At 45.5% G+C, this 24,569-nt stretch overlaps 10 protein-coding genes across 10 annotated transcripts; 6 read left to right on the top strand and 4 right to left on the bottom strand.

Annotated features, from left to right (window-relative positions):
* Nucleotides 1-1,795: 1,795 nt before the first annotated feature.
* Nucleotides 1,796-3,500, top strand: MCYG_00139 (conserved hypothetical protein; the record flags this gene model as incomplete). The annotated part of the gene is made up of 4 exons (XM_002849989.1): nt 1,796-1,910; nt 1,943-2,024; nt 2,153-2,456; nt 2,706-3,500. The coding sequence occupies 4 exons, from the start codon at nt 1,796-1,798 to the stop codon at nt 3,498-3,500; spliced, it is 1,296 nt and encodes a 431-aa protein (XP_002850035.1).
* A 1,450-nt stretch (nt 3,501-4,950) lies between these two features.
* Nucleotides 4,951-6,836, top strand: MCYG_00138 (conserved hypothetical protein; the record flags this gene model as incomplete). The annotated part of the gene is made up of 8 exons (XM_002849988.1): nt 4,951-5,067; nt 5,134-5,154; nt 5,209-5,266; nt 5,336-5,395; nt 5,461-5,743; nt 5,795-5,883; nt 5,941-6,212; nt 6,279-6,836. 8 exons carry the CDS (start codon nt 4,951-4,953, stop codon nt 6,834-6,836), a joined length of 1,458 nt encoding a protein of 485 aa, XP_002850034.1.
* Nucleotides 6,837-7,369: 533 nt separating this feature from the next.
* Nucleotides 7,370-7,735, bottom strand: MCYG_00137 (uncharacterized protein; the record flags this gene model as incomplete). The annotated part of the gene is made up of 1 exon (XM_002849987.1): nt 7,370-7,735. The coding sequence occupies one exon, from the start codon at nt 7,733-7,735 to the stop codon at nt 7,370-7,372; it is 366 nt and encodes a 121-aa protein (XP_002850033.1).
* A 672-nt stretch (nt 7,736-8,407) lies between these two features.
* Nucleotides 8,408-9,376, top strand: MCYG_00136 (Nnt1p; the record flags this gene model as incomplete). Its single annotated transcript, XM_002849986.1, has 3 exons — nt 8,408-8,557; nt 8,668-9,231; nt 9,293-9,376. The coding sequence occupies 3 exons, from the start codon at nt 8,408-8,410 to the stop codon at nt 9,374-9,376; spliced, it is 798 nt and encodes a 265-aa protein (XP_002850032.1).
* Nucleotides 9,377-10,066: 690 nt separating this feature from the next.
* Nucleotides 10,067-11,760, bottom strand: MCYG_00135 (carboxypeptidase Y; the record flags this gene model as incomplete). Its single annotated transcript, XM_002849985.1, has 5 exons — nt 10,067-10,138; nt 10,209-10,221; nt 10,246-10,681; nt 10,736-11,099; nt 11,155-11,760. 5 exons carry the CDS (start codon nt 11,758-11,760, stop codon nt 10,067-10,069), a joined length of 1,491 nt encoding a protein of 496 aa, XP_002850031.1.
* An 845-nt stretch (nt 11,761-12,605) lies between these two features.
* On the top strand, nt 12,606-13,130 carry MCYG_00134 (autophagy protein; the record flags this gene model as incomplete). Its single annotated transcript, XM_002849984.1, has 3 exons — nt 12,606-12,695; nt 12,794-13,026; nt 13,088-13,130. 3 exons carry the CDS (start codon nt 12,606-12,608, stop codon nt 13,128-13,130), a joined length of 366 nt encoding a protein of 121 aa, XP_002850030.1.
* Nucleotides 13,131-13,557: 427 nt separating this feature from the next.
* On the top strand, nt 13,558-14,980 carry MCYG_00133 (RNA polymerase II elongator complex subunit; the record flags this gene model as incomplete). Its single annotated transcript, XM_002849983.1, has 3 exons — nt 13,558-13,581; nt 13,622-13,951; nt 14,048-14,980. The coding sequence occupies 3 exons, from the start codon at nt 13,558-13,560 to the stop codon at nt 14,978-14,980; spliced, it is 1,287 nt and encodes a 428-aa protein (XP_002850029.1).
* An 841-nt stretch (nt 14,981-15,821) lies between these two features.
* MCYG_00132 (conserved hypothetical protein) lies at nt 15,822-17,727 on the bottom strand (the record flags this gene model as incomplete). Its single annotated transcript, XM_002849982.1, has 3 exons — nt 15,822-16,440; nt 16,505-16,756; nt 16,832-17,727. 3 exons carry the CDS (start codon nt 17,725-17,727, stop codon nt 15,822-15,824), a joined length of 1,767 nt encoding a protein of 588 aa, XP_002850028.1.
* Nucleotides 17,728-21,408: 3,681 nt separating this feature from the next.
* MCYG_00131 (uncharacterized protein) lies at nt 21,409-22,705 on the bottom strand (the record flags this gene model as incomplete). Its single annotated transcript, XM_002849981.1, has 5 exons — nt 21,409-21,671; nt 21,745-21,826; nt 21,880-22,001; nt 22,063-22,185; nt 22,252-22,705. The coding sequence occupies 5 exons, from the start codon at nt 22,703-22,705 to the stop codon at nt 21,409-21,411; spliced, it is 1,044 nt and encodes a 347-aa protein (XP_002850027.1).
* An 819-nt stretch (nt 22,706-23,524) lies between these two features.
* Nucleotides 23,525-24,223, top strand: MCYG_00130 (conserved hypothetical protein; the record flags this gene model as incomplete). Its single annotated transcript, XM_002849980.1, has 2 exons — nt 23,525-23,618; nt 23,679-24,223. 2 exons carry the CDS (start codon nt 23,525-23,527, stop codon nt 24,221-24,223), a joined length of 639 nt encoding a protein of 212 aa, XP_002850026.1.
* Nucleotides 24,224-24,569: the final 346 nt, after the last annotated feature.

Raw genomic sequence — 24,569 nt, 5'->3', positions numbered from 1 at the left:
AAAGATGACAGCGCAGGAGTTGCCATCCACAGCAAGAAAGAGTGTGAATGCACAGCAAAGGATTAAACACAATAACACGCCTCTCTGATTCTCAGCTTCTTCCTCCGGCTCCTTGTCCATCTCCTTTCTCAGAGATGTATCGGGACGCAGTAAGTCTTGCCCTATCAACAAGGCATTATAACACGAAGAATAATGCAAAATGCAAAAAGGATTGCGCATAGCTGCTTCATTGGAATATGATATGCTTATATTCTGAGTAACAGCGATCAAAAGCCATATTGAAGCATTAGTGTTCAGCTGGGTCAGACTGATGGCAAGCCAACTGGAAACCGTCTCCAACAGTTGAAGACAAACATTTATTATTCAATTCGTTATGGCTCAGTTTGGAGATGAGAGGAAGAGCAAGGTCAAATAGAGCAGTCATACATAGTACGCCAGAGCTGAGATCGACTATCGCCATAATAGCACAAAACGAACCTCGACACTCTACAAACAACGCTACTCTATGATGCCTCAATTTCCAACCTCAACCGCCCCGGCCCTAAGGCAGCAATTTTATCATATAGCGCTTCCTGCTTTGACTGTGGAAGAATCTTTAGGGCCCTAGATTCCGCACCTATAAATATAACGTTGGACAAATGTTCCCGCCATATCCGTCCTCAAGACTCGAATAATCACATCAACTAATGGTACTTCAATTTGAGGATTACGGCCGTTTTAGTCATCAGTCCAGCCGAATTGGGCAGGAATACTGTTGTTGCCTGGGTTAGCGAGCCCATATTATTATATTTTGGAAGAGAATTGGCAATAATACAGAAAGTGCTAATTATCTCCTTGCCCCCATCATTAATCAAGGAGTAAGATGTGACATCAGACGGGGGCTGTTGGAAACGGAGGATCTCCAGACTTATCGGTTGTTGTTGTAGGGGCTTCCCGAGCGAGGAGCATATATACCAGCCGACAAAGGCCGTCTTGCACAGGTACGGATTACCATGATATTTGACTAGCTTCTGGGTGATCATCGATCGTCCAGGGCCGTCGCGCCGTAGTTAGATTGAGCTCATATCCGCTTCAGAACAAGCCTAGGAATAAGGACCGATCAGAAGCCTATGTGCACAAGGCAAAAGAAGGAGATCGACGAAAGCAAGATCTAAGTCCTAATCTGCAACTTGATAGTCCAAGAAGCATTGTCATTACGATATTGTGTGCGTGTGAAATCGTCTCACCTCATCTGTGGGGCATGGGCTCAACATAAGGACTACGGTTACTCCCAGTTCATGCTCATGTTGTGTCTGCCTCTGATTGCTTGCCTTGGGAACGTTTGAGCAACTTCGGTTGAGAGGGGCTACCATACCCAGCCCTCTGAGGACAATACCAATATACCCATGCAGGCTGATAGCCCTCGACTGCGTAGCAATTTGGTCAACATGCCCCTCAATTTCATCTGCAATCATGGTAGCTAAGGCTCCGCATCATGGAAGACACTTCTCAAGTCGGGCTATGGAGCATTTATGTAAATGCACGTTTCTTTTATGTTCCTTGAGCATTACTTGAGGTTTTATAGGGTCTACCAATAGCCCTTGTTAGGATTTCGGAGAAAATATGGTTGCTTCGCAGTTACCCTGAGAGGGATAATTGAATACGAACTGCTACGACCCGATATCATATATCAATACATTCTCTTTATATAATTATTACTAACCTGGCATCTCTTGTCTGCTCCCCCATATTTAAGCATTGAGGTGATGTGAAAGGCTTAATATAGTTAATCTCCTCATCTAAAGTCACAGAAGCAATGGCTGCCACGCTAGAGGACTTAGGCCTAGATATCCTCAAATGCCTCAACACAAACAGTTTACGCACATTTCGTTGGCCACTAGGCGTTGTTGTGCAGCAACGACGAGGCATCGGTTCAAGAACATCCGTATTCGGTGACAAGGAGTCAGAAGCTGCGCCATGATCTGGAACGATGGAACTCCATCCTCACATTTACGGACCGAGCTCGCTATATACGCCACCTCAAGGTGATGGACTGCGCATCAACTAAAGCGATGCGGACAATAGGAGCGACGAGGAGAAAGCCGGAGTAGCCTACGATGAAGAGGAGTTCGATCCTAAATTGGCCCTCACTCGATTCTATCTATGCTGGCAGCCCGTGTCTGACCGAATATCAGAATGAAGTCATGCTGCCACTTGCACAGTTCATCCAAACCCTCAGGGGGCTCAGTGACCTGATATACGCTTCTACCGACCAAATCTCCCCCTGTATACTCTCAACGTTACATCAGCATCACCCGAACTGCCGCCTCCATATGGATACCTTCAGCCTTCGCAGTCTGTACCAGCTCAAGTCCCATATCCACGATATTAGTGTAGATGAATACGCTCTAGCCACATCTCTATGCTTATACAATATTGTCTCACGGTATTATGAATACGACACCGATGGACGAGTAGTCTACAATAAGGATGCGAATTACAGATGGTGACAGGACTGGCGCCTAATTCGAAGCATGTGCGAATGTGGCATGACCGCCCAGGGGATTCGCTACCTCTACGGGAAGCAATAAGCACACCCGAAACCAAAATGGCTGGGTTTCTTCTTGAATAAGTCAGAAGATGCATCCGGCATGCGTTCTACTGGGAGAGGCCTAGAGAGCCTTGTCCTTGGGGGTGGTGAATTATCTTCTGAGTTTCTGACTTAGAGTTATCATATAGAATTCTCTGAGCTGCAAACCCTTCGGTTACAGAGCGCCGTCACCGCTAACATGCTTCAGACGCTGACCCGAATGTCCAAAGGAAAATTTACTTCCCTTCGTACATTGGACCTGAAAATCCGCGTCTCATACGCGAGTGAAGATATAAACATGGACGAGGCTACGGGTATATGCCTGCGAAGTTTACCCCCTCTCGAGAGCCTCGGGTTAGATGGGGCTTTCGGGAGCAGTACATTTAATGTTATCCTACACAGGCATGGAAATACCCTACGCAAGCTTCGATTCATGCCAGACCAGGAAAGAAAAGAGAAAATTTTAATCTCTTACCCCCGTATGCAGGATCTTCAACAGCAGTGTCAAAATCTTAGAGAAGTGGAGTTACCTATACCGCGCACCAGGGGCGATGAGCAAGAAGTTGGTATCTACCATGCTTTAGGAAGACTACCGTGGCTGGAACGAGCTTCTTTATTACTCGATTGCTCCTCTCGGGCCTTCCAGGAGAACAATGCCTCGGATACAAGTGACCTGGAAGATGATAACGGGCAAACAATATGCCTAGATGATACCAAAACCATCTCCTCCAAAGATGTCCGGATAGCCTTCGTCAATACTGCTGTCGACTCATCTCTGGCTCTTTCCATATTTCGAGCCATATACACTAAAAACACTCTTATTCATCCTGCTAAGCGCTCCGCATTCCGATGCCTAAACTTGCAACCTAAGTGGGCGGCAGACTTTGGTCAAAGACTAGGTGACATGGACCTTGAAGATATTATGCAATAGCTTGGACGACACTGGATTTGCAAAATGGGTCAAAAAGACGACTATACAGAGGATATTATACTCAAAGAGACAGGAAAGACGACGAGGTTTAACTGTGAAGGGGGGCTTGAGTATATGATGGAGAAAACGAGCTTGTCCAAGTCACAGATCCAGGAAGCTCAGTTCTATAGACATGTTTGGAAGAGTCTTTGGTCGGATGAATCTGGGGAATAAAGTACAAGTGGTCAAGTTTTCCTCTTCGGACAAGCTGAGCCGGGTCTCAATGCCTGCAGAAAGAGCATATGCACAACGTTGTCACAGCTGGTTATGTAGCTATGAACCGTTATACTATGCAGGCAGGCAGCCATATTATACACTTGGATCTGATATATGCAGATTTGGGGGCCGGGTTTATAATTTAGCACAGTTAAATGCGACAATAAACCCCCGGTATATGAATATGGCGGCATCCTTCGCCAGCACAGCCCGGTTACTTGCAGGGCTCGCATCCTAGACTCCCCTTGAACTGAGACTTGCACAGCATAGACTGCAACTAGAGTATGTACATCGACCATAAATGGCAGATGGATAACGGCTGATTGTCCTTTACTCGCATCTCGGTTAGTATCTCTTTGAACCGTGTGACTATTCGACATATCCATATCCCCAACGCAAGGCTGGATCTGATCTCCGTGCATACGCGAGTATCGATTGGGCAAATCAGAGCAGCTTTCATCAAAGTGGAACTCCCTGATTTTTTAGGTGAATAATAATATTTACCTGTGCTCATACCAGCGTCTCCCGGTCCAGAGTAAGATCTGGTCGTTGGCAAGCCTTGCTGTGTACAGCTAGGGCGTGTAACTCGAGGATGAGATAGACGATATCTTCTTCCATGTTTCCTGCTATAGCTGTTCATGCGGTACACAGTATAATCTTACGGCTCACCATCACTTGAAGCAATTGGAAGCAGACAATCGAATCGCAATAAAATTATACTTATGTGGAGAACGTCTCGGCTCTTCCGGCAGCTAACAAGCAAAAATGACACTGATTTCCTTGCCTGAGAACAAGATATTAAACTCGGCAGCTCGATCTTTCGTTGCACACACAAGGACGGGGAACCAAGAAGATTGTTGCATTTCCAGCCAAGTTACACAGTGGGCTCTTGACATTCGATCCAGTTTCATCAGCCAATACGTCGTGAGAGCCAATCGGGTGGCAAACTGGATGTCCTTCTCTGCTATACCATTCGCCCGCCGTCCGGTTTATGTTACGTGCGACGTTCGTCTCGATGCCAGCTCACTGTAGCCAGGAAGGTGAATGATCATAAAATCTCAGGTCGTATTTGTTATACTTATATATAGTTACATATCTATATAAAGCCCCTCCATTCCAACCGATAACCAGCACCCCCTATTAGCACCGAATTTTTGCTAGGGCCTGGCGACTATCACCCCGCTTCTACTCTTAGATGGAGAATAACGGAGAATGGGCGGTAAAACCGTGTGCGGCAGATATGCCATGGGCATATGAGCTTCGATCATCAGAAGGATTTGCTATTTTTGCAGTTGCAGTTGCAATGTTTGTGGTGAGCGGAAACATATATACATTGAATATTGCTAAAATGATATACTAACATATAGTTACTGTCTAGGATTCATTCATATATTCAATGGTATTTACCTGGCAATGGTCAAATAATGTTTATAACACGTTAACGGAGTATCAGATTGTTCCAATTATGCCAAAAGTTCTAGGTGATATTGGAAACCTACCTAGAAGCGAAAGTACCTACTCCTCTGTTCTAGATACTTCAGTCATTTTGCCAATATACTGACCATGTACCTCTACTTTAGTCCAAACATGGGTTGCCATCCTGCTTGCTGCCTATGGCGCCACTTTGATTATTGGGTCTCGTATGTATTCAACTTGCAAAGCCATGATTCATGCAGTTATGGTGTCTATACTAACCAAATATCAGTTGTCTTTGGATATATATCAGACCATTCCAGCAAACGAAAACCTGCCTTCTTCATAGGCCTGATATCCATGGCCGGTGCCGTGAGCCTGTTCATCATCTCAACCTCACCGCCAGTACTGGTCACAGCTCGACTCCTGCAAGGCCTCGCCGCTGGCGGTGTATGGGTAGCTGGACTCGCCCTTATTGCGAATAGAGTCAGCAGGGACCGCATTGGAGAAGCTATGGGCCATACAACACTGGGAATGACGTGGGGAGGGCTTCTCGGGCCATTTACTGGTATTATGTGGGTACAGTTACCTCTCTCTACCGGTATGCTTGAGTACTAACGGCGTAGCTACGATAAATTCGGATATTATGCATCATTCGCGATTCCATTATCGCTTTTAGGGTTAGACATAATTTTGCGATTTGCCATTATTGAAGGTTTAGAAAAGGTTCACTTTATGCACTGAGAGGAAACTGCTGACGGTTGTTCCCTAGGAAGTTCAGAAAGCCGTCTCACCAGTAATTATAAAACATGCCCTAGAGACTCTTCTGAGACGACCCCCTGCCTTGCAGATAATGGTGAACATGAAGGCCAAGTGCTCTCTTTCGGGCCTGGCTCGCAGGTAGAACCTGAATCCCAGCAACTAAAGCCCAAGACATCACAATATCGTCTGCCGCCGATGATACAACTACTTCGAAATCCGAAAATATTAGTTACCCTTCTCGAGATAGCTGTCGCAGCATCTATTCTATCCGCCTTTGAGGCGGTATGTTTTTTATCCACCCACCCTTATAATTCATGATAACGCTTAATTACTAAATTTTTCTCCTAGACATTGCCTCTCTTCGTCATACAGCGATTTGGCTGGGGCTCAGCTGGGGCAGGGATGATATTCCTTTCTATAACTGTCCCAAGTACAGCTGGTATTCTCGTTGGAAAGCTCGCTGATAAGATTGGCACTCGCTATTTTTCACCGCTAGCCTTCCTACTGGCCGGCCCTGCAATCTTTCTTATGCGCTATGTGACAGGGCCCAGCATGCTCAACGTCTTCTTCCTTGTTGGTCTTCTAGCCTTAGCGGGGTTTTCGATTGTGGTTATCGAGGTAATCACAATGACTGAGGTGTTCCATTCAGTTAGTGATGCTGAGGCAAAGACACCAGAAGCGTTTGGGCCATATGGTGCTGTTGCTCAGGCTTATGCAATTTTGAATATATCATTCGCATGTGGCCAGTTTGCGGGTCCCTTGATAGCCGGAATGCTGAAAGATGGAACTGGATGGCAAGGTATGACCCTAGTGTTATCGCTCTGTTGTCCTCCAATGGCACTATTTGTTGGGTTATTTAATTGGTGGGCACAAGTATCTACACCTGCGGTAGATACGGACGAATAAGGTGCGAGGGATCCTCTTGTCAGCGACTTTGTTTTTAGAGAGATAGGCGTATATATTGCTTGCATACCTAAATGGTAATGAGAAATGAGAAATGAGAATTAATCTAATCGATTCTCGAATTTCCCCAGTACCAGGCACGGTTTGACTCTAATCTGTTAATTTAATGCACTTTCAGTTTCATGCGTTACGGTAGACTATTCCTGTAGGTTACTATGTAGCGGTATGACGCCGTTAAGACATGGAAACGACAATTAAAAAGGACCCGTTGTACCTCTCCCCACATGGCTACAGAGTTCACGAAACGGTATCGAATAATTAATATCACAAAACGAGCTTTACATGCCTACAATGTTAATACAGCCTTAAAGGCCAAAGCTAATGGCAAAAGTCAAGAAATTCTCGGGGGAAAACATGAGACTTGATGTCTAAGAATATAACTATTTAAGAAAAAAGAAAAGGTAATTATGTGAATGCTAATTCATAATGCTATGGAATCGACCTGCGTTCTTTGAAATGAAAAGGTATACGCTATTTTAATCAAAAGAAATCTCCTCTAAATCCCTCATCAAAATGCCTATCTGAGCACGTCTAGCTGCCTCTGCAACAAGATTGACGCTTTGTAGAAATTGAGCGGTTGCAGCCTTCCCACAGATGCCTTGTGATTGCGCCTGGCCCTGTTGAAGTTGTTGGTCTGTAGCCGGCTGAGCTTGCATTTGCGTGCGCATTTCAGCTTCTAATTGAGCGTTGGCAGGGTATAGTCGTATGTCTTGTGATGAATTTGTTTGCGAGGATGTCGAGGTGGATTGATTGCTGAGTAGAGATTGCGCAGTAAACGGTTGCTGGTGTTGTTGGGTGAAATAGGTACCTTGGCTGTTGCCTTGGTGAGTCTGGCCCTCCATCGTGAAAAAAGGATCTATCCAGAGTTCTGAGGATCCAAGTGAAAATTCAGCCCACGAGAGCAATATTGCGAGTAGAACTGGGGAATGGCCCTCTCGAATGCGATTGACAATGCAAGAAGCCAGTAAATTTGCCCAATCAGACTTTCCTCCTCTTTTAAAGGTATCGACCAAGGTCGCCAGGAGCGCGTTCCCAGTCGAGGAGATAGGCTACCCTGAAGGAGGATATTCAGCAAAAGGCCGTTAAATGCACGTCGAGAGAGAAATGAAAGAGTCTGTGAAGGTTGGTGAGAAGAAACGATGTTCAAACGCAACATTCAAAAAGATGCAACGTCGGCTTCAAATCCCACGTAGAAGCTCCTGCCTCGGCAGAAGGCCGTATCTGAAATACAGATCACCTGCCCGGCTTCTCGTGCGTGATTTTGATATTAGCCAATTAAAATGAAGGTAAAGATACCGGATATTGTCGCCGTGACCGTACAATACTTCAACTCACCCTATTACGTCATGTGGGGTAAATATATCACGTGTTGATCTTATCTTATCTTGCTTACTCATCCACAGATTTTGAAAATTTCCAATTATAAGGAGAAGAATTCATCATTAGCAATTATACAAAGGGTCAAAAACAAAGAGACGGTAGCCTTGTGAAGAGGCTGAGAGGGAAGAAAAAAAATGGGGTTGGAGCTTGAAAAAGAGGAAGATGAAGCTACCTTTGATTTTGGAGACGTTTTCAAGGAACCGGAGGGCTTTCTTCCCCCGCCAAAACCACCGACGTTCTCAGAGCATCGTCTGCTTTCTGGTGATATCCTAAACATTCGACTCGTAGGGAGTCATCCGTTATATGTACGAACAATTCGACCAAGCCTATGGTTAACCAATGGCACGATATTCGCATAGTTATCATATCGACTGACAGCTTTCTTGGTCTGGAGGGGTATCTACTCTGGAACGCAGCAAGAACAATATCAGATTTTCTAGAAGAGAAAGCCCCAGAATGGGTTGAAGGCAAGGATATTCTTGAACTAGGTGCAGGTGCCGGTCTACCGAGCATTATCTGCGCTATAAAAGGGGCTAAAACGGTTGTTGTGACCGATTATCCCGATTCTGACCTTGTGGATAATATGCGAATAAACGCATCAACCTGCGAGAAGTTTATCAAAACACGGCCATTGCCTCTGCATGTCGAGGGCTATAAGTGGGGTGCTCCAACTGATGATATATGCAGCTTTTTACAATCGCCCTCGGACGGCTTCGACGTTCTGATTCTCGCAGACGTCATATACAACCACCCACAACACCACAATTTAATCGACAGTGTAAAAAGAACATTGAAACGATCAAAGGAGTCTGTTGCGTTTGTGGTTTTTACTCCCTACCAACCTTGGCTACTGGAAAAAATAACGGCTTTCTTCCCGAAAGCGGAAGAGAGTGGATTTGAAGTTAAGAAACTATTCGAGAAGGTTATGGATAAGCTATTGTTTGAAGATGATCCTGGGGTAAAACCATCATTTGCCCATTCTTATACTTGCCTTTTATTTACTGATTGTATCATTATAGGATGAACAACTTAGACGGACCGTTTTTGGATATGAGCTTAAATGGAAGCAAGAACAATTAGCCAGGGATATCTCCAATCATTAGAGGCTATTCAACGATATTATAAACTTCAATTATTGGCGAATCTTCGTCCGAATATCATGGCAGCATACTAATACCCATTATTTGCGAATAGGCTCGTCGGTTTAAATAGTTATCTACATCATCGGTGTTGCTTTGTTCCTAGACGAAAATTTCAGGTTATTTCGTTGGCTATGTAAGAAGGATGTCGACCTGATTAATGCGAACTTTATCTAGGCTTCTTTCTTTCGTCTCAACTACATTATTCCGTATTGAGACACCTTAGCAACTTGTTATCCTAGGTTTTCGAACAATTGCCTTATTCTTTCCACTTGGCCTCAGTACCTTTAGCCATTCTAGGTCAGATAGCCCGCGGTGCCGCGGGCGTAATCGAATCTCATCCAGTTTACTATGGCTCGAATATTCCTAAGTTGGTTAAAGAGAATGGCATGATAAAGGATTTATATGAATAATATTGAATCTCTATCTACTCGAGTTGGTGTATTGATGAATGAGCGAATTCTGTCATGTTCAAGAGATAATGAAAGGCAACATAACCTGGACGGTTACCTCCGCGTTCAAAAAGCGTTTGGCGAATATATGTATAAACCAGTGGCTATGTTCAAGTATGGAGTAAATCAGTGAAAGCTGTAAAGTTAAGGAGTAAGTAGTCACCTCCTGATGTAGTTCCTACATTTGTCAACTACATCTAGTTTAGACAAACGCTTCTCCAGAAATCCAGCGGTTCATCAGATCGAATGCTACATCAGGTCGGTCCTGGGGAACCTAGAGGAGATTAGGCTTGTTAGTCCCACTCCTTAGTTTATATTCCATTCGAAAGTTGATTAAAACTCACCATATGACCAGCGCTATCCACTGTTACAAATGCATACCTAGTCGTTATAGTTGTACTATCCGTGACACGGATATTGACTTCTTTCATTTTCCCAACAGTCTCGTTCTTCCCCGTTGAGGCGAGTACCGATTTCCACGGCACTAGGGGTTTAGAGGAAAACTTAGGTTGGCCTTTCCATGGAATACTGTGCGCCCATCTCAAGTTCCCTGCTGTATTACACGCAAGATCAAGATTGCCCTGATAGTTCATAACATGGATTTGGTTCGCGAGCAAGTACTCTACCTGAGTAGTTGAAGGTACCATCTCATCAGAGGTAAGACCAAAAACATCCGCAACGTGTGTAGACGATAGCTTGTAATGCTTGACCTCTTTTGGAGGGGAAATAGCATCCCAAACAAGCTTCGAGTTTAAGTAATTTTCTAACAGAGGTCCTTGAACATAGCATATGTCGTCCACTTGACAGGGGACTGTGACTATAATTACTTGTGAGTATGCTGTACCAAGGGATATATTGTGTGCTTACTTACTATCGAATCTATTGCGGCCTCCTTTAACATCAGATTCTTCATCGTACATTCCAGTTATTCCCTCGATGCAAACCGCCTTTGCAGAGAGGCATATGGCAGGATCAGGGTTACGGCGGCAGACTTCAGAAACTGTCATGCATCTCGGCATATTTTTGGCCATAATATCGCACCTGGTTTCATTGAAGACAGGGTTTTCAACACCAGGGTTGGTTGTGCAAAGGGTCTCCCAGTAACCGAAGGTTGTATGCATCTCTGACATACACCCATTCCCAATCAAGCAGGACTTGAGACGTATTTGGGGTTCATTCGGGTATAGTTTATTCTGCTGCACAATTTGTGCTCCAAGGTGCGGGATATAATGACCCTGGAGATGGCAGTCAGGTTAGAAGAAGCCTTTTAGACAATTGGACAAAACTTACGCCATATGACTCTCCAGAGATATGGAATGGAACAGACAGCTTGCTAGGGAAGACTTCGGATACAAACAGCTGTAGGAATCTATGCATATCCACGGCAGCTATATGTGAAGTATCGGGAGTGTCATGACCCTCATCGATATAAGAAAAGCCTACACCAACAGGCTGATCCACGAATAACATTGAGGACTTCTTGCTCCAGCCCCACGGATTGTAATATGTGCCGTTTCCATGCTCGTTGATCAAGCAAGGCCCGACCTCTTGCAGCATCCCGAGCATACTAGAGTAGCCTGGCCCACCAGTCATCCATAGGGTGAGCGGGTCATTTTCCGGGTCGTTCTGGCTGTCAAAGTACCAGAAGAAAAGGTGCTTCGGCCCAAGATCTAGCCACCCGGTATATTGGGCTGAATGTGCATCACAAATCGAACTATCTTGTCTTTTTATGCGGATCGAATGTCGTGGGGAATGCTTGCTCGTGAAAACCTGGAATCCATCTTTCCCTGCGGCGTCCTTGGCCAAATCAACGTGCAGTGGGACTTGGCTTGCGGCTTGGCTTGAACAGACTAACGACGCTGTCAGGAGGGACGCGAACCACCAAGGTGTCAACATCTCGAGCAACTTTTTACTTTGCGTTCTTCTTACTAGTACACGGTGGGAAACGGCGAGTTTAAGGTTAAATAGAGTAGGGTCACGTGTAGTCTACACGTGACCATCAAGCTTTGCCAAGACTAGGCAGCAACCTTCGCTCAGACGCGGTAATTCACGATATCGATGGAAGACATTCGTTTTGGACTGAAAAGTTTTAAGCCGCCAAAGGCCATGTCTATGTAGAACATTCCCTATGTCACGTATAGTCGCGTTATACGCTGGATTGTATTCATTTGAACAAGTCTTTATCGTTGACCAGTTGCGCTTGTCCTTACGGGGCCCTATCCATGGTTCTTGCTGAGTGGTGAACCAGATGTATCATCGGACCACGGCTCAAATAATACCCCAAGATCTGTAAAGATACTGATAGTATATGAAGCTTTGGAGTTGATATGCTATCAAAGCAGCCAGGAGTAAATTCTGGTCCAGTTTCTTCTTCGGGTAAAGCGTTCCAAAATACTACAGCTCCCAGGCGTTAACGCTAAGCTAAGGGAATTTGCATCAGAAACATACAATGTTGGGCTTTGTAAGCCAGGAAATTGGAACCAAACTAAGGAACTGGATATTACCTACAATAAACACACTTTGATGCTGATGACAACGCAAAAGTATGGCAGGAATTGGAACCGTTAAGCAGCATCTCAAGCTTTCCGTGGCTTCCTATTCTTGGCCATATTTAATGGTGCCTTTCCGCTCTCTCCAGAGTTTCTCAGGACTTCATCCTCCAGTCATCGCTGGTGGGCTTTCTTCCTCTTATTACTAAAATCCCTGGCTTCCCACAACACTACGACCGACTACAAATAACAATGCCGATTCCATTTAAAGAAAGATTCACATTCAGGCAGCGCGAAGCTGAGTCCGCACGCATCCTACAAAATAACCCGGAACACATTCCGGTAAGTCCGAGATCAGTTATCCAATGGCTCCTGCTGAGACAAGAACATCGACGAGCTCGCTCCACTCGGAAAGAGGCTGGTGGACTGACATATTATAGCTTGTCTGTGAAAAGGTCCCACGATCAGACATTGTAGAACTTGGGAAGACCAAATTCCTTCTTCCCAAAGATCTCGCACTTGGCCAGTTCATGCACGTCCTGCGCGTCCGTCTAAACCTCCCTCCTGAGAAAGCCATGTTCATGTTCGTTGAGGACGAGGTGCCTTCAAATAACTCTCTCCTTTCTACAATCTACGAAGCACACAAGGATGAAGACGGATTCTTATATATGAAGTACGTTGTCCCAACTCCGAAAAATACACTCACCTATTCTGGCTAACTGATGGTTGTACAGGTATATGGGCGAAAATACATTCGGAGTTTGCTCGAAGATGTAAATTTTGTTTTCCCGTCTGCGGCTTCTTGAGCCCCGTTCATATTCAAACGGCGACTTCAGGTCAAGAACTAGTGTTAAGCGACTGGGAGGAAATATACCTGAGTTTGATATTGTTTTGTTCCTTTCTTTAATTTTGTATGTTTTATGACCGGCATTATTTTTGTGCCAAAGGGCCTGGCCAAAAGCCTTGAATATGACTAAGCAGCACCTCCATAACCTCGTTAGCTAATATAATCTCATACTGGGGATCAGAATACTCTTCACTTTCATCAACTGCACCCTACCTCCGTTACTCTCTCTCCTACATCTTCAGCAACTCAATATCTCTTTGTAGCAGGACAGTTAAGAAGTGCGCGACAACCAGTTCGCACTCGCATTCGTGCAGCACACACACCCCACGCAACAAATAATTATTGATATAGATCGCGATGCCAGTACGGATATCCCACACGGTTTCTCTACGCCCTTTTATTGTATCTAACATATATACAGTTAATAATTTTAACCGGCTACCCGTGTTCAGGGCTATCCCATCGTGCGCGTCAACTGTCCACGCTCTTTGAAGACCTGCAGTCGTCTCTCCCCGCATCTTCCAGATCCCGATATAAGATTCATATCGTCACCTCACACGATGAAGCCCATCCGCGCACTGTATATGATGCTGCCAGGTCAGAAAAACAAGCAAGAGCCGTGGTATACGCGCGCGTGAAAAGGCTACTAGGGAGAGACGCCATCGTTATCGTGGATGGAATGAATTATATTAAAGGTTGGCGGTATCAGCTTTGGTGCGAAAGCAAGGAAGCTATGACAACATGCTGTGTGGTATGATGTTTTCCCCTTTTTCTCTTCCATCTCGCAATGTACTGTGTTCATCCAATGGCTAGGGAGATAATTTGCTCACCAGGCTCTGTCGAATAGGTACATGTGGGAACTCCAGTAGACCAATGTATTTCCACGAACGAGGCTCGCTTACAGAGAAAACAAAAAGCGTCGGAAAGGGGCAGACAGCAACCGCCGCTTGAGGCTGATATTTCTGAATCTACCGCCTCCATCCCCGAGAGAGACGGTAACACCGCGCCAAACAGAACCAAGGATGATGATGAGGAGCCATACCCGCCAGAACTTCTGGATAACCTCATATATCGTTACGAGGAACCCTCAACATCGAGCCGTTGGGATAAACCTCTTTTTACTGTACCTTGGGCTGACCCAACCCCTCCCGTGGAGGATATATGGTTCGCTATAACAGGACAAAAAATAACGAATGATGATCCGGATAATTCTGCTTCTGGATTATTCCCCCAGGCTGGAGCCGTACAAGCGTCTTCGAATGATGCAAATACAGTAGCAGGTGCACCATCTACCACCACTGCAATTAAGAAGGCAGCCTTCCAACGGTCTACATCAACTCGCCCAAAAATAGTTCCCCACCAAGCCACGGCCCAACCACCTAAAACAGATCCCACCGCGCTATATGCAATAGAGAAAACAACATCAGAAATAATATCAACCATCCGCAAATTTTCTCTTGAAAACCGGTCTCCATCTTCGTCTAGCTATTTAGCCAACCCGCATGCCCCCGGCATAACGATCCCCATTCCCTCCACCAAAACTCCTATTTTTATACCTCCTTCGACCCTTGCTTCTGCCCCTACGGAAGATTTAGTTGGTGCAGGTGGAGTACTGACACTCCCTCGCCTGCAAAGATTGAGAAGACAGTGGGTTGGGATGAATAGAGCATTTGCTGGCCATGGCCAAGGCATGGGCCAAGGAACGCTGAACGAGGAAGAAATCGGTGAAGCTTTTGTGAGATTTCTAAATGCCGAGTTTGAAGAAATGACCGAGTTCTAGGTACGTGTAACGATAACTGGTATACTTTCAGAGGTTATATATAATGAAATTCATTCAGGATCTTATAAGAAATTGGCCGTGATCATAACCGCTGAGAGGGTGGAAAGCACGAAAATAGATACAGGGAAATAAAAACAACAATTCTCAGAGGATAGATCATTAATGACAACCACAAAAGGAATTTAAATATATTGGATGGTCCAGCGCAAAGTTCTCCTATTTTTCTTTTCTTTCCCACAAGTGAGCTGGTCCTGTTACTGGCTCATGGTGGTTTTTTTTTTTTTTGTGGTATTCCGGGGAGTATCCTTTGCGGATCTGTGTGATAAATCAATCCGAACTGGGAATATTTTCGTCTAAGAAATAAAATAGAAAAGAAGTGCAAAACTAAATAACAAAAACTTCTGTCCGCGACGTGGTGTCCACCCACCATACACGCCGGGAGCCTCTTCTGAAAATTCGAATACCGCCAATGCAAAGGACCAATTCCAGAGTAAACCAATAAACAATGCAAACTGTGCTGTTAGATGAGCTGGAAGGGGGGGGGGAGGGGAACATGAAAGTATGACTGAAACAACAGGGAGACGGAATATATATCATCATTAAGCCCGGTCTGGGTTTGCCGGGCATGATATCCGAGGCCAGGTTAAAGAATAATAAAAAAGAAGAGAATAAACAAATGCCGTTGCAATATCCTCTCTGGCAGAACTTCCAAGGGGGGTAAAAGAAGAAAGAAAAATCCAGTGAGAAAAAGGCCGAAGAAGAATGGGAATGGATGGCAACAACTTTTAAAAACAAAACCGATAATGCAGTGGAGTTGATAGGACGTGATAGTTGCTGGAATTCATGATGATTTGGAAGCTCTCTCGTTAGCAAGCTGGCCAGCTCGGATATAACGGTAATTGAGGCTAAGGGTATGAAGTTCCTGCAGTCGGGCATTGGCTTTTTCATGGAGAGTAGGGTCCTGGGGGTTGATATCCTTGAGTTCCTCTTGCAACTGAGCAAGGCAGGCATAATAACTTCTCTCCGCGTTTTGGAGCTGCTGGCCGCTGTGTGCTTGGGCGAGCTTGAGAGCCGCGGCAGTTTGAGATTGAACTGGCCGAACCCGTTTCATGGTCTGGCTGTTGGATGAGCCACCCTTCCTCTTGCGGACTGCGGACTCCTTCTTTTTCCCAGAGTTTCCGGTAACTGGAGATCCTTCTGGAGAACTGGCCTTATCAGATGAGGTGTAGTCATGGACACGCCTCATATGATCATGTAGGTTCCAACGGCGAGGGAAGCCATTTCCAGGAATTGAGCGTTCACATGCAGGGAAATGGCAGAGGTGAGGGTTTTCGCCATGGCCATGCATACCATGAGCTTCCCTTTCATGGCGGAATAGACAAGCATTGGAGGAGAAATGAGCATCAACACATTGTGGGACCTTGCACCTGTACGGCTTAAGATGTGAATCCAGATATTTACTATCACCAACCATTAGACTGACAATATTCATGGTGTCGGGACAAGTGGGGAGCAAAGACTTACTGATAAGCACACTTTTGAGTCGTTGGAGCGTGCGAACAGGGCTTATCTCTAGATGCAAATGGGCAGTAGTACTTCCCATCTGTCTCTGGTGGGAGAGAATAGAATGGATGATCCCTTGGGTTCCTGGTTTCTGCACCATCCTTGGCTCTAGGGCTTAGAACTGAAGTGGAAAACATGTCACCATCGGAAACCTCCGACATATCACCGGTAGCTTCAGTGGATAGACTAGATCTTTTGGCTGGCTTAGATGGCCTAATTGTTCTTGCATTTCACTATTCGTTAGCTCCTCATCTTCCCAGAAGCGGTGTTAGAAGTAAATGAGTGTACCTGTTATAGTCTCGCGCACTAAGTGGTGGGCTGAGAGGGTAGAAGGCATTCATAGTGAAGTTCTGGCCCGACAGATAGGAAGCATCAACAAAGGGAGAATCATCATGTCCGGTGTATGGCGAAAAGTTTGAGGGGGAACATGCTGAAGTAACGGGTATGTCCTGGCTGGCTTCAGTGAGTGGGGGAGTAGCTGGTATCTGAGTGTACAGATTTGACATGTGGACTACATTTCCAGTAGAAGTATCATCATTCATTGCCGTCTGGCACCATGGGCTGGGAGCTGCCAGAGAGTCGGAGTTTTTCATTCCCTGGTGGGCCGGGTCAAATTCCATCTGGTCCTTTTCATTATCACATCCATTGTCACCGGAAATACGGCTTGATTCATTCTTAATAGAAAATCCCATAACATTGGATACAGTCTGGAATCCATGAGAATTCCTAAATGCCATCTGCGGGCTTTCGCAGCTGGAAGTCACATCCTGAATTGGGTTGAGTTCCGAGAATGTAGAATGGTCTGTGGATCCTGCGAAGATAGGCTGGGAATATGGGGCGAATGTCAACATCCGGGATTCTTGCATATCATAATCAGTCGTTGATAGTGACTGTGTGTCAAATGATTCATCAGTTGCTTCGCTGGCGGCACTAATATCAGCACAAGTCAACATGGCGTCGCTGATGGCCCAGTTACCAAGGCTATCAAAGTGACACGATCCATTAATTCCAGGAGAGATGGAAAATTTGTCGTGTGAGAAGTCATCATCATGTGTCTTGGCTGGGATATCCACAAACTCCTGGGCTGAAGAGGAACTTTGAAAGGATTGTTGTGACCTTGATCCTTGGGAGTGTCTCTTAGGGATTGACAATTTTGAAACGCTGGCCTTTGGTTTTGAAGACATTGTGAAGTGTTGGGGATGGTGAATCCTTGAAAATTCTAAGAAAACCAGCACTACAAGCTCGAGTTAGTATTGACATGTTCGAGAGTTGTCGAAAATAATAAAAAAAGAGTAAATATTGTGAAAATGGATTGAAAGGAAAGTCCAGCCTAAAGGGGGGGGGGCCTATAAAAGCGTTAGTTTCTTGAAATCAATATTCCCACCCATCATTCGCATATTTTGTGAACTAACCAGGAAGTTAATGGCTAGGGCTAATTTGACAACCGGCTGATTGAGAATCCATTTGAGGCCACTGAAACATTATTTTTAGAGCGTCCGGGTAAAATCCTTGGAGCATGGCTAGCTCATAAAGCATCAAGAGATGTGGTAACATTCATGACTCCTGGATCCTCTCCGAAGGCTTAGGTCAAAACCGGTGCAAAGATTGTTCCAGGGTTTAAAAATTTCAAAAACACATTTCAAGTCACTGCATCATCATTTGGTGTAAATATTGTATGTCTCCGGGAAAATCAAGTATTTGGTCGATTAGTAGAAACAGAATCATCATCATTTTGTTCATCCGTTGGTCAAAATCCGGGTTCAAAACTGGGGAACTATCATCACATAGGGCAAGTGGCTCCTCGCTGGCAGTTTCAGCGCTTGGTTAAGATCATTCATCAATTCACCATCTGGTAACCATGTCATTATTTGCGTCAAATGCAGAAATATGCATATATGACTAACACAAGCCTTCCTTTGACGGGTTCGCCAGGCTGTGCTGTTAAACAAGCTGTGATGATCCAGGTGAGCAATCCAAGGGGGTAGCCAACGGCATCATTCTGATATCCATCCAGCGGTAGTGGCATTTTCGGGTCGTCTTCCTGGGCTTCCGTGGAAAATAGTCGCAGAACAGTACATGATTTGATGGTACAGGTCCAAATAAAAGAGAACAAGCATCAAAAACAAGACACACTAAACGCAAGCAAGACAAAAAAAAGACACATTATAATAGAAATCAAATGGGTACTACCTGATGTTTTTGGTTTGGCATGCAATGCCGCGATGCTAGAAGCAAAACTAGTTATTCCCCAAAACCCCAGGGAATTGGGCTATCTGTCAAAACAATGCAACGAATCCAAATGGGCAGAATATCCAGTAATTCTTTGGGGGCCAATATAGGGTTGCAAAACGGATCCAGTAGGCGATATGAAAGTGTAAAGCCGTCCACGTTCAAGGGAACTGGCACTGACAATGCACGGTGAAGAAAGTGATTGTCAAAAGGTGGAAGGTTTTGAGTTGGGTAAGAATCTCTGATGGTTGGGAGAAAAAAAGTACAGAATCAAGAAGAGAAATGGGGACATCAGGCTTTAACTACCCTTCGGAGCATCCGCCATCGCACATCATAAGAGAAGCCCGCCTCACCCTGCGAATCTGGGTGAGATGCAAACAAAGCAAAGCGGGGCGAGTGCATCTCGAGTGAAGAGAACCCGCATCCACAAACAAGGGGATTGGTGCACGTTGTTTGCTTCGCAGTATCATGCGGTGTTTTATTTGCTTCGGCTGCATGGAGTGTGTGATAGCGCTGGGGTTGTTGCAGTAGGCCGCGAAGACAAGTCACCAGCGATGCCTCGACGTGGCACCCTGTCTACCAGTCAGGAATTCGTCTCAGCCAGTCAATTCCCGCCAAGGAGACCTTGGTAAACAGCGGTGAGTGAGTGGCTTTGAAATATAGTATTATTGCTTCTGAAACAGATGCTGGTGGTGAGATTTATGAAGCCATTCAATAGTTATTTATCACTTAGAATAAAGCGCTCAGTAAATGCTGAAGAAGCCAGCCTATTATGGGGACTGTTGAGCCCTTTTCTCTGGCCGGACTGATGGAACATATTGAGTTGGACCCATTACTATGGACATGGCAGGCTTGATATTCTGTAGCGTAAAATTAGCCTATTTTAGAGCTTGCAGGGGCCCACCCCCCTTGATGGGATGGTATGCGTGTTATCACATAAAAACAAACAACTACGGAGGGACGTGGACGAAAGGCATGGAAACAACACAGTGTATCTCATACGAAGCACTCTTTTACATAGTACAGCAGAAAATTAAGGGCGACTTTTACCTCATGTCAGATACGAAACTTGAATCCTCGGCTCGCTGGAGGGTCGCATCCATTAATATTTGCTTTTCTTTACAGGGGAGCCAAGTCCATCCGCCGATGTAACTGAGGGTGGATGGCAATGATTGGCCAGGGATGGCTGGTCCAGGGAGGTTGGGCAGCAATGCATGAAGCCAGCAACGGGGGTGATATATTGGTGTTACACACCAAAAGGATCACGACAAGCCTGTAGTTCCGAGTTAGCTGGCTGGCATGCAAAAGGAAGAGATAATATATATGTAATCATGTGTGTTGGCCATTATCAGACAAGGTGAAAGATGGTGATGGGTTTATCGTTCAGCGATCCGAGGACCTTCAGTTGAACTATGCTTTGTACATGGGGATCATCATAGAGGCCGCAGGAAGAGAGGAGGTAAAAAAGAAGCTGCACAGAGAAAATGAAATGGCTGTAGACATACCTTTTGGCCATCTTCATAGAGCCATCTCTCCAAGCAAGTTATGCTTGGTAGAAACGACATCAAGGTAAACATGGGCCATGTTTACTTTGGCTCCTTTCCTCGCCACGGACCCGTTTCACTCGTCTAAAGGGAACATTGTCTTTACAGACAGCATCTATTTGTTCAACGAAGAGAAACAAAAAGATGAAGAGAAACAGCCGATTTTCTGTCCATGAAGAATTTTTTTGGGATGTTTTTTTTTCTTGTGAAAAACACTACCTTGATGACTAATTTACCACGTGATATATAAGGGATACTAATAATCCGATTTCCGAAATGCTCACGTGCCGGCTCGATGAGGATCAGGCCAAACCTCATCTTCTTGTATATACCTCAAATCCATTCGGTAGATGATATTGCATGTCCTTGTTTGGTGAATAAGAGCGATTTTGCTTGAAGCAGAGAGATATGGCATATAAAATAGCGAGAACAGGTTAATCAGAACGCCCCGGGGATAGACGAATTACAGACCGTCAACGTGCAGGCGTATGAGATGAAAATCAGTTCCAGCAGTAGGAATAGGTAGGTAAACATGTTGGACTGGCGATTCACGGACAGGAAAGAAGAAAACGAAGACTTTTGATTGCTCGCCCCGAGAAACAGTAAGCTAAGCTGCCCCACAGCCTGTGACCAGGCGCCATAATGACGAGGAGTACAAGTTATTGTGATAATCAGCTCCCAGCACCCATCCGAAAAAAGACCCCTATATCGCCCCTATATAGTGCTGGGCTTCAGTTTAGGCTCCTTGCTCCTAGCCTTGGGTACCATACGTAAACTTCAGTTTACTACAAACCATAACCAGCTTGGGATGGTAGACTTGTTAAGGCCCTGTCGGGGTCAGCCATTGAGCATGCGCTAGCAGCACATTTGGCCACGCCGTCGGCATCGGCATGCTTCTTCACCCTATGGTGGATTCATTCCGTTGAAGAAGTCGCCATTATCACTTTCCACATCCGGGGGTATCTATGGAGATGATCTCAGGCCTTTTAGATCCCGCAATTCCTAGACGAGGGATAAAGACAAAAGACATCAACCGTCAAACTTCACTTTTCGCCGTGTTGATGCTGGCTACGGCGATACGAAGTGAGAACATCAGGCCTTTGATGTTCTATTTCCATGGCCGTGGAGCGATACTATCACTGCATCCTTAAACGGCACTGGGTTCCGGATGATTTCCTCTGTCATATTAATGGCCCGATCTTTAGCCCAATCACGCATCTTTTCAAAGTTCGTGCAAGCGTGGGTTGCACTGAAATCAGCCTCCACTGTATCAAATGGGCCATCTTGCTTGAAGGTTATGAGCGTAGGGTCAGCCGAACATGACAGAGCCTGGCGGATCATGTCGATGCAGTGATCTATACGATGGTGATCAGATATACCGGTCAAATATACCAACGTCGGATAACGAGACGCCATAGTCCAACTTACCGGCATGATCAATCCCGGAGACTGCGGCATGGCTGTCGTCGATGCGGTAGTGCTCTCTATGCACATATTTGCGCACATAGTCCTATACCTCACTGTCAATTATAGGCACTTCCAGAAATAGCAGGATGCAAATACCAAGCAATGGAGCTGATGGAATACCGCCAACTTAACCAAGTGCTTTCCGGGGCGCGACGGCAACTCGATGCTCTCCTTCCCAACGGCCTCAAGCTCCATTTTGTCCACCAAGAGTGGTCCGGCTGTGTCATGGATAGTTAGGACATTATCTCTTTCCCTCGGCAAGGCTGTGGCTTACCATACCATCATATAGAGCTTTCCAGGCCTCATCTATCGCGTTGCTAGGGGGTCCTTTATACGAATTTATCGTTTTTATGTCCCCATCAAAGCGAACTGATTGATACTCTTGTACAGTCCGGGCGGGCGCTAGTATCCATTTTCAGTTGGGGTTCTCCATGTACAAGATCAAATCCCCTCAAACATTTAACTTACAGTATACGATGCCAGGATAGCTACTCTTGTACTTCTGGTGCTGACTTGAACCGAACATCATGCCAGCCCAAAACACATACAAAAGCAAGAGTAAACATCCACACCTGCGCACTTTCTTCTTTACCAACGCAAAGTGATGGGCAAGCCCCGACTCTCCGTCGCTTCCTCTACTCTCTGCAGCCTCGACTGAGATTGCAAAGGCAGTTCCAACCATCTCCCCAGTTGCGAAGTTACCAGGGGCTGGTCTCCCGGATAGAACCTCAGGCAGTTCATCACTCCGAGGCTCCCCGCCACTAAGCAATGAGTCACTCCTCGACGAGTAACACTCGTCAGATTCAGCCACCGTTTCTCTAGGGCTTGTACTTGAGGAAGACGATGCTATCTGAGAGACTGTTTGGGGTACTAACACTCTCTCAACCAAAGACTCGTTTGCAGTTGGGTAGTATTCCGACATCTTTTACGTTCCTGATATGTTCCTTTCCCAAGTGAAGATATGTTGTGCAAACAAGAAACCAGTTAGCGCTATGTCCTATTTGTGTATCGTACCGTTTAGGGTATGGTTATCATGAAAGAAAATAGTGAAACTAAAGGAAGAAAAGAAAGGGAAATCGTGAGCCTCTCAGCTTTTCTTTCCTTTGCACTTTTGGGTAATACCACAATGAGCCGTATATGGAGAGTACATGACGTTATTTTCTATATCCTCCCCGCGAACCGTGGTTCTCAGGAACCAAACTATATCGCCAGGCTTGCTAAAATGCGTCATCAATATCTACATTATTCAGATCACATATACCATGTTACTGGCATCATCTTCCATGGTAGTCTAATAGGCCTTGCCCTTTCACTTGCCGGCTTCAAGTCTCGTGTCAGCCCAGAACCGAACATACGTACTTCACCGTCGACTTCATTTCGTCATAGGAGGTGCGTTCCTTCGCGCTCGCAATAACAAAAATGATTGCAACATACCGCTACCATGGTTCCCTGCGTTGTTGATGACGGCATATCATGCTCCTGCTTAGCCGGCTCAAAATACGCTCCCGTAGCATGCCGGAGTCGTGCATAAATAGCTCGCTCTGGCTCCCTTTCCCTCGACTTTCCTTTTCTTTTTTCTTTCCTCATCATAATATTACTATTCACTCAAACATTCCCACACTATAACACCACGATATCAAAATATATACCAAAAAGCTCGCCCACAACAGTAAGGTTGTTACCTCATATCCTACCTTAACTTGTCTAACTAACAACAGCATCTACCTTACAGACACTGAAAATGCCAACTTTCAGTAACCTCGTCTTCGTTGTTGCTGCAGGAATTGCCTTCCTGCAGCCAGCTCTCGCCTTGCCGGTGATGGCCGGCAGAAGTGGTAAGCACACTGTAAAAATTTTCATGACTTTTTGAGCTATTAAGCTAACAGCATACCCAGGAGATCGGCCCTCCAAGACTCTCCACATCGAGTGTGTGGCCGGAGAGTGCTCCGAGGAGGACCTGGCCGCACTTCGTGCTGCGGCCCAGATGTTGAAGGAGGATCCTTCTGGGAGGGGGTGGAAAATCTCCTCCAAAATCGAGCCTGTCAAGCCAGGCTCTGATACCGTCGGCGCGAAGAAAGCGCGCCGCGATGAGGGCCTCTCTGAGGCCGAAATCGACACCATCCTCGAGGGGATGAACCACGCTGACGCCGACAGCGTGGCCAAGTGTGCTGCCGGCAACTGCTCGGAGGCCGAGCTTGCGCTCCTCAAACAGGAGCTAAATGTGGCTACCATCCCAAACTGGTTATGGCCTATTATTGGCCGTATACGTAAACTGAAGTTTACGTATGGTATTGAGATTGGGGTGGATGAGCCCGCGCCGGCTCCAAAGCCGAAACCACCACCAGCTCCGGAGCCGACAAAGAAGCCGGTACCACCACCGGCGCCGGAGCCCACGAAGGAGCCGGAACCGACGAAGAAACCAGCCCATGAGGGTTGGTAAATCTGTTCCGGAAAGAATGTTTTTTTCTCTCTTTTCAAAATGGCGTTTTCAAGGTGTTATTGGTTGCTTTTTATTTCTTTACATGATTTTTAAATCCTGTTGCTTCCTTATTAAAAGTCTTTATAGTTAAATGCGTCCAATTAAAGATATTCAGTCTATCATAAACGCCCCTTTTCTAAGTATAAATATCCCAGAATAACGGTAACTTTTGTAGTCGTAGTGCTTATTTATAAGCAACTCTAAACTTGTTAGTTATAACTGCGCACATCGATGGGTAAATAAACAAAACCAAGAAAAAGGCGACACATACCCACACGTATAGCGCAGATAAGTTTACGCTTTCTAA

The sequence above is a fragment of the Microsporum canis genome, genomic scaffold (assembly GCF_000151145.1).
Source record: "Microsporum canis CBS 113480 supercont1.1 genomic scaffold, whole genome shotgun sequence".
Lineage (NCBI taxonomy): Eukaryota > Fungi > Ascomycota > Eurotiomycetes > Onygenales > Arthrodermataceae > Microsporum > Microsporum canis.
This window is presented reverse-complemented; position numbering and strand designations above follow the sequence as displayed.